The sequence below is a fragment of the Marmota marmota genome, unplaced genomic scaffold (genome assembly GCF_001458135.2).
Source record: "Marmota marmota marmota unplaced genomic scaffold, marMar, whole genome shotgun sequence".
NCBI classification, from domain to species: domain Eukaryota; kingdom Metazoa; phylum Chordata; class Mammalia; order Rodentia; family Sciuridae; genus Marmota; species Marmota marmota.
In genome coordinates, this window is record NW_026000101.1 from 6,010,938 (window position 1) to 6,017,902 (window position 6,965).

Sequence of the window (6,965 nt, forward strand, 5' to 3'; positions counted from 1 at the left end):
ATGTGGGTGGACCTTGAGGACATGCTAAGTGAAATAAGCCAGGCATAGAGAAATATCACACGATTTCACTAATATGTGGGATCTAAAAAAAAAAGTCAAGTACATAGAAACAGTAGAATAGTGGTTATGGGGGGTTGGTAGAAGGAGAGTGGAGAAGTGGGTCAAAGGGTACACATTTATAGTCATGTGGGTACACATTTATGGTCATCTAGAGGTCTGATGTAGAGCATGAGACCTATGGTGAATAAATTGCATCATATACTGAAAATATGTCGAGAGTAAATTGTGGGTGGTCTTGCTACATGCAAAAAGGGTAACTATGAGAGTGTTGGTTAAGGTAATTTGCTTAACTGTAGTAATCATTTGTGTGTGTGTGTGTGTGTGTATAAACATGCTATATACTTAAACATACTTGCAATTAAAAATAATAAAATGTATGGAAAGGAAAGGGGTGAAGGGGAAACCCACAGACTAAACAGACTTAAGAGATTTATCAAGCTTTTTTTAAAAAAAGGAAGAATTATTATAACATTTAGATATGCCTAATTGGATGATAGATGCAAGGAACTAAGTACTCTAAAAAGTAAGAACCCCAATATTGTGGCAAGAAGGGTTGGGGTTGTGATGGGAATGGGGTCTCTGGGTGGCTTATAGGATAGTAGGCAAAGTTCTGGTTTGTTTGTTTGTTTGTTCTTTTTTGTGGTAGTAGAGATTGAAGCCAGGGCCTTACAATGCTAGAAGTTCTCTACCACTGAGCTACATCCCCAGCCCTTTATATTTATTTATTTTTTAAATTTTGAGACAGGTTCTCACTAAGTTGCTGAGGCTGGCCTTGAACCTGTGACCCTCCTGCCTGAGCCTCCTGAGTAGCAGGGATGATGGACATGCATCATGGCGCCAGGCAAAGTTCTGTTTCTTGACTGGGCTAGTAGTTAAAGAATATGTGTGCTTCATAATAATTTGCAAAAACATACATTTATATGGTTTTCTGTATTTGAGTTTTATTTTACAAGGTGAAGAATAGCCAATTAACACTGTTGGGTTGTATGTGCACGTGGCTTTAAGCTCTGGAACCCAGAACAATAGTTAAGGAGAGGGTGGCTGTGGTTCTTCCAAACCCTAGCACTTCTGCAGCTTCTTTCCTCATAGCACCTCCAGGAAGGAGACCTTGCAGCCTGACCAGAGAAGGATCCAGGGAATTAGGGTCACGTAGCCCGGGCTATCTGTGCTTCTGACTGGTCGCCTGCTGTTCAATGGCTGCGCCATGTTGTGCGACCCCTCCAGGCACGTAGAGGATCAACTTCTTCACGCAATGAACAGGGATGATGGATTGTTGTAAGGATTAGACAAGTGAGTGCAATGGTACACAGTAGGTGCTCAGTGATGCCTTACTATAATTATTTTTTATGAGTCAAAGAACAGGTTGGCCAGGTGGTAGGACCTGGAAAGTGCGTGTGGACCTGCCGCCGTGCTGGGTAGCTGTCCTGAGTATTCCCATAGTTGATCTGGGACCAAAACAAAAGTCTTTTCTCCTCCGCTGGCGGCCTTCTCCTGGAGGACAGGCCCGAGCAGGGAGGCATTAGGTCATGCTTCTGTGGGGCTGGAAGCACGTGACCTCTCTGGGGTGTTCTGCCCTTGACATCAGTGAATGAATCAGTAGTTGGTGAGTGTTAGGGAATCAATAAGTGACCCAGGGACAAAGGCAATGACAAAACTATTCTCAGTGATTCCCTTCCCATCCAGGGGTGTGAAACTGAAGGCACTGGCCCCTGTACAGGAAGCTTTCTGCTATCAGGGGCCCAGATGTAGCCTCAGCTGCTGAGGCCACCCGGACTTATTCCACCTCTCCCAAGACAAGTCTAGGTGACATGCTCCTCCTCTCCTGGGGGACATTTGGCAATGTCTTCACATATTTTTGGTTGTTGTAACTGGGAAGATGTTACTGGCTTCCATGGATGGGGCCAGGAATGCTGTTGAACAACCCAAATCACACAGCTCCCCACAGCAAAGCATCATCAGAGCCCCCAAACGGATAATTCCATGGACCTGGAAGGAAGTGCTCAAGGAGACTTGTGACCTGAAATCTTCTGGTCCTGCCTCAGGGGCCTTGACATACATTTAGGATAAAAAGAGGTATACTGCTGGGCACAGTGGCACATGCCTGAAATTCCGGCTACTCGGGAGGCTGAGGCAGGAGGATTGCAAATTGAAGGCCAGCCTTAGCAACTTAGAGAGAACTTACCTTAAAATAAAAAATAAAAAGGGCTGGGTGTGTAGTTCAGTGGTAGAATGCTCCTGGGTGATTCAATCCTCAGTACCACAAAAAAAAAAAAAAAAAAAAGAGTCATAATACAACTTGCCCAAAGATGATGGTTTTCTGACTCTAAGGCTCAGTTTGAGTTGGAGATCTGTCCTCCCTGAGGTTTCCTGAGAACTGAAGTTCACAGTTTATCCTAAATAAGACTTCTGAAAGCTGGGCATGATGGCACACACCTACAATCACAGCAGATTGGGAGACTGAGGCAAGAGGATTGAAAGTTCAAAGCTAGCCTCAGCAATTTAGCAAGGCCCTAAGCAATTGTAAAGCACCCCTGGGTTCAATCCCTGGTACCAAAATAAATATAGATAGATAGATAGATAGATAATTAAATAAAATAAGACCTCCAGAAGACAATCTGAGCCACACAACCAGGAGTTCTGTTTTCCCCTTCCCTTGGGAGTGCTCACAGCACGGCCTCTCAGGGGCTCTCCATTCCCAGCTCTGTGATGATCCCAGCCTGGCTCTGGAGCCAGCATGCAAGCCCTTTCAAGTTCAGGCCCCGTCTGCCGTCCATCCACACACCACGCTCTGAGCTTCATGCTTGCTCGATCAGCATTGCCTGCAACCCCCACGCTCTTACTCACAGCCCTGACTTTGTTCAGTGATTCCCAAATGTGGTACCCGTTCTCCCTGGATGTCCAGTCAATTGGACAGGAAGAAAAGGATGACTGTCTCTCACTTGGCTACTTAGGCATTTACTTTAACGTGTATTAGGACAAAGGAAGTGAGCAAGTAAATGCATGATACGGTGTGTCACTTTTAAACAAACGTGTTCAAGTCTTAAAACAATAGTCCAATAAAATATTATGTAAACGTTTTGCCGGTGATGGTCATATGTAGTAAAAATCGTGGAGGTGGGATGCCCAGACATGAAATGTGTCATTGCTCACTCTCTCCCTGGCTGAAGGCCCTTCTCCCTGCCTCTCTGTCCCCTCACTCACTGAGCCCCTTGACCAGTGAATGCTCCTCATCCTGAAGATCTGCTGGGGCTTGCTTCCTCCAGAAGCATCTCCCATCATCTCCCACTTCTAGTTGGGTCCCATGTCTTTCCTCTGTGAGTTCCTGGATGGGACCCAGAGCTAAGATAACCTGAAAGTGAAAGTGCCCAGCACAGGGCTAGACTGAGCAGAGGCTGTAAGGGGCTGTGTTGTTGAATGACACAGAGCACTGCTTTTTACCGTGCAGTGTTCATTTCCAGTTCAGACCATCCCCAGGAACCAGCTCCTGACCAGAACAGAGGCTCAGCAGTGAGCCAGGGCAGGAGAGACCTTCAATGCATCTAAACACGCGCCCTGAGCACCGTGCAACCCCGTCCACAGACCTGCTGCCTGGTCCAGAGAGTCTCTGACTTTGGGTCTGGGAGACCTGGGTCTGTCTGAGTTTGGCCAAGTCAGTTTTCCTATCTGAGTGTCAGTTTCCCCATCTGTGGAGCCAGGAGGGGGAGTGGTCCCCAGGTCCCAAGATGGCTGAGTTTTGACCTCAGTAAGTAGTTGTAGAAGCACTTTGAGTAAGCCATCAGGCACTTCTGCACGAGTGGAAGGGGTTGTTGTTTTTCAACTCCTAAATGAGGACAACCTGGTGCTCTGGGGCTTTCAGCGCGATGCTGTGTAACCAGAATAACCAGATTGCATGTTCATGCATCCACACACGTGTGCGCGCGCACGCACACACCCTGATTACAGAATGTGGCTTTCGGGCCTCTTTGAGATGCTTTGAGATCCAGCGCACACAAGCAGCTCAGGGAGAGTGTCGGGACTCTGCAGCTTAGAAGAGAAAAGCCCAAGAGAAGGGAGATCCCATCCGAACCCCGAAAGGGCTTCTTCCTCGCAGCTCCCCTTGCCAGGCCCTGGCGACATGGGGATGGAGGATGGTCTCCCTCACAGGCTTCCATTTGAGCAGGGGGGACCTAGGAGAAAAAGCCATTCCATTAAAAGCAGCAAGGACAAGCACCCAGTGACACAAAATGGAGCAGAAACCTCGAGAATTACACTCCAAGTCCCAGGGAGGCAAGCTCACACAGAACACACGAGGAGGTTGTTTTAAGATGAAGGTTTTACCCCAGACTGTTTGGGACAGCACTGCATTGAGGGGCATTGAGGGGCATCACCTGGCATTGAGGGGACCACTTTTCCCTTTGAGAGAGGGAGCTTGGACTTTCTAGCAAGTGGAGTGCTGGGGGCCTGCCCTTCCAGCATTGACGGTGGGAGCTTGGGGGCACAGAGAAACCCCTCGGAAGATGGTTTCCAAGAACAGCATCTGCCTTATTGTGCAGCAAAAATAGCTCTTACAGTGGGTAGGTGCCAATTTACATACAACAGCCACGGTAGGCCAGAGGCGATATAGACATACCATCTTATGGGAGTCCAGACACCAAGAGTTCAGAAACTGCTACGTAGGCTGACCTTGCACCAACAGGGGAATGACTTCTTGTCAAGGGAGACAGGAAATGGCGCTTGCCAGTGTTCTGACAGCGCTCTGTCCCCAAACATAGCATTCTGTATTAGGACTCCCCTGCTGCACAGTGAGCAAGGTAAGCATTCCTCAGCGAGGGTCCAGAGTCAGACCCTGCATCAGTGCAGTAGAGTGAGTGCTCCCGCCGTAGTCAAAGCTGCCAGAAAACACGTCAGGGTCAGGATACTCCAAAGGCCTCCGACAGCCCATGGACCCCGCCTTGCCATGTCCCGAGTGTGGCACTGGGGCTGGGAAGTCAGACAGCAGACAGTTGTATAACAGTGGGCTGAAGGAGGGGAACAGTGCAATGATGCCACCTCTCGGGCAGAGAGCCACAGGGAGGCCCATGCAGAAGAGGCCATCCAGGTCAGTGAGGAGAGCGCGGCCCCTGCCAACAGTGTGCCCGCGCCCCCCAGAGTCATTGGGGTCCAGAAGACACGGGACCTGGTTCTATGACTTCATTCCACTTGGTCTTTCTGGGTCCCACCATTTCACACTCTCCCAACTCCACAGCAAGGACCAATTCTTTATCCCCAAACCACTGGCACAGAGTTGGGACTCAGAATGGGTGCTGAATGAATACGGCCTGGAACTGTACTAGGTGTCAACAGAAGAGCTCCCGGGGAGAGTGGCATGCGCCCTGAAACCCTGCGTTCTCCAGGGCTATCAGGGGCTCTAATTTAGGTCTCACTTAATTTATTTGTTTGTTTATTTATTTACTTACTTTCTGTTTTGGTACTGGGGATTGAACTCAACCACGGTGCCACATCTCCAGCCCTTTTTTATATTTTATTTAGAGACAGGGTCTCACTAAGTTGCTCAGGGCTTCACTAAGTTGCTGAGGCTGGCTTTGAACTCGTGATCCTCCTGCCTCAGCCTCCTGAGCTGATGCTCCAGACCTCCAGGCCACTGCTCCTGGCCTCACTCAGTTTATTGGGGCATTTTTACCATGCTCTCTTGCATTTTCTGAAATTGAAAGTAGGATTAGGAGCCAACATGTGATGTAGAGAAAAGATATATGTACTATATATGTAAGTTAAGAGACACAATTTAAAAAAACAAGTACACACAATCCGTCACCCATGTCAAGGATAGGAACGTGTCTAGAACAGTTGTATCCACCTGTGTGACCCTTTCCTAACTCTTCCCCAGATGGCCCCCTCAGCCCTCACCCATGGCCACTGTTCTGAACCTTCTGTTCCGTATTTCCTTCATTTTCTTCATGGTTTCATTCTGAAAGTACAGGTAAGAAAAACAATCTACTATTTCTTTTACTTTCTTTCCTTGCTTTGAGCTTTATAAAAGGTATCATACTCTAACCTTTTTAGTTTTATTGAGATATAATAGATTTGCCAAAAAATGCACATATTTGACATATAAATCTTTATATACATATTTTTTTTCTGGTACTGGGGATTAAACTCAGGGACACTCAGCCACTAAGCCACAACCCGAGCCCTATTTTGTAGTTTATTTAGAGACAGGGTCTCACTGAGTTGCTTAGTGCCTCACTTTTGCTGAGGCTGGCTTTGCACTCATGATCCTCCTGCCTCAGCCTCCTGAGCCACTGGGATTACAGGTGTGCACCCAGCTTAATGCACAAATCTTGATGTGTTTGGACACACGTACACACCCATGACATCACTGCCATAACCCCAGCTCTTAACATGTCCCAATAGTTCCTTGTGTCTTCTTTTTTTTTTCCTGTGGTAAGAACATTTAACATGAGATCTATTTTCTAAACATTTTAGAGTGCAGAATACCATCCTGTGAGCCACAGGCACTGTGCAGTGAAGCCCAACTCTAATAATCAGTCATCTTGCAACACTGAAGCTTTGTACACATTGAGCAATTACTCCTCCTTCCCCTTCCCGGCCCCTGGAAGCCATCATCTTACTCTGCTTTGTGAGTTTGACTATCTTAGATAGCTCATGTAAGTGGAATCATGCAACATTTGTCTTTCTGTGTCTGGTTTATTTCACCTGACACAATGTCCTCCAGGTTTATCCATGTTTTTGTAAATTATAGAATTTCCTACTCTCTCTCTCTCTCTCTCTCTCTCTCTCTCTCTCTGATACTGGGCCTTGAACCCAGGGCCTCATATATGATAGGCAAGCACTGACCTATATTTTCAGTCCCTGTTCCCCTTTTAAACCACATTCCTGCCTTACCCTCCTTTTTTTTTTTTTTTTTT

General features: G+C 47.2%; 1 protein-coding gene across 1 annotated transcript in view; it reads right to left on the reverse strand.

Moving 5' to 3' along the window:
- Positions 1-2,268: 2,268 nt before the first annotated feature.
- The window catches only part of LOC125610673, a 21,576-nt gene continuing 16,879 nt past the window's right edge, over positions 2,269-6,965 (reverse strand). Inside the window, exon 2 of the mRNA XM_048783243.1 lies at positions 2,269-4,226. Within this exon, the coding sequence (XP_048639200.1) occupies positions 4,085-4,226 (142 nt within the window). The 3' untranslated portion in view covers positions 2,269-4,084. The remainder of the gene's footprint in view (positions 4,227-6,965) is intronic.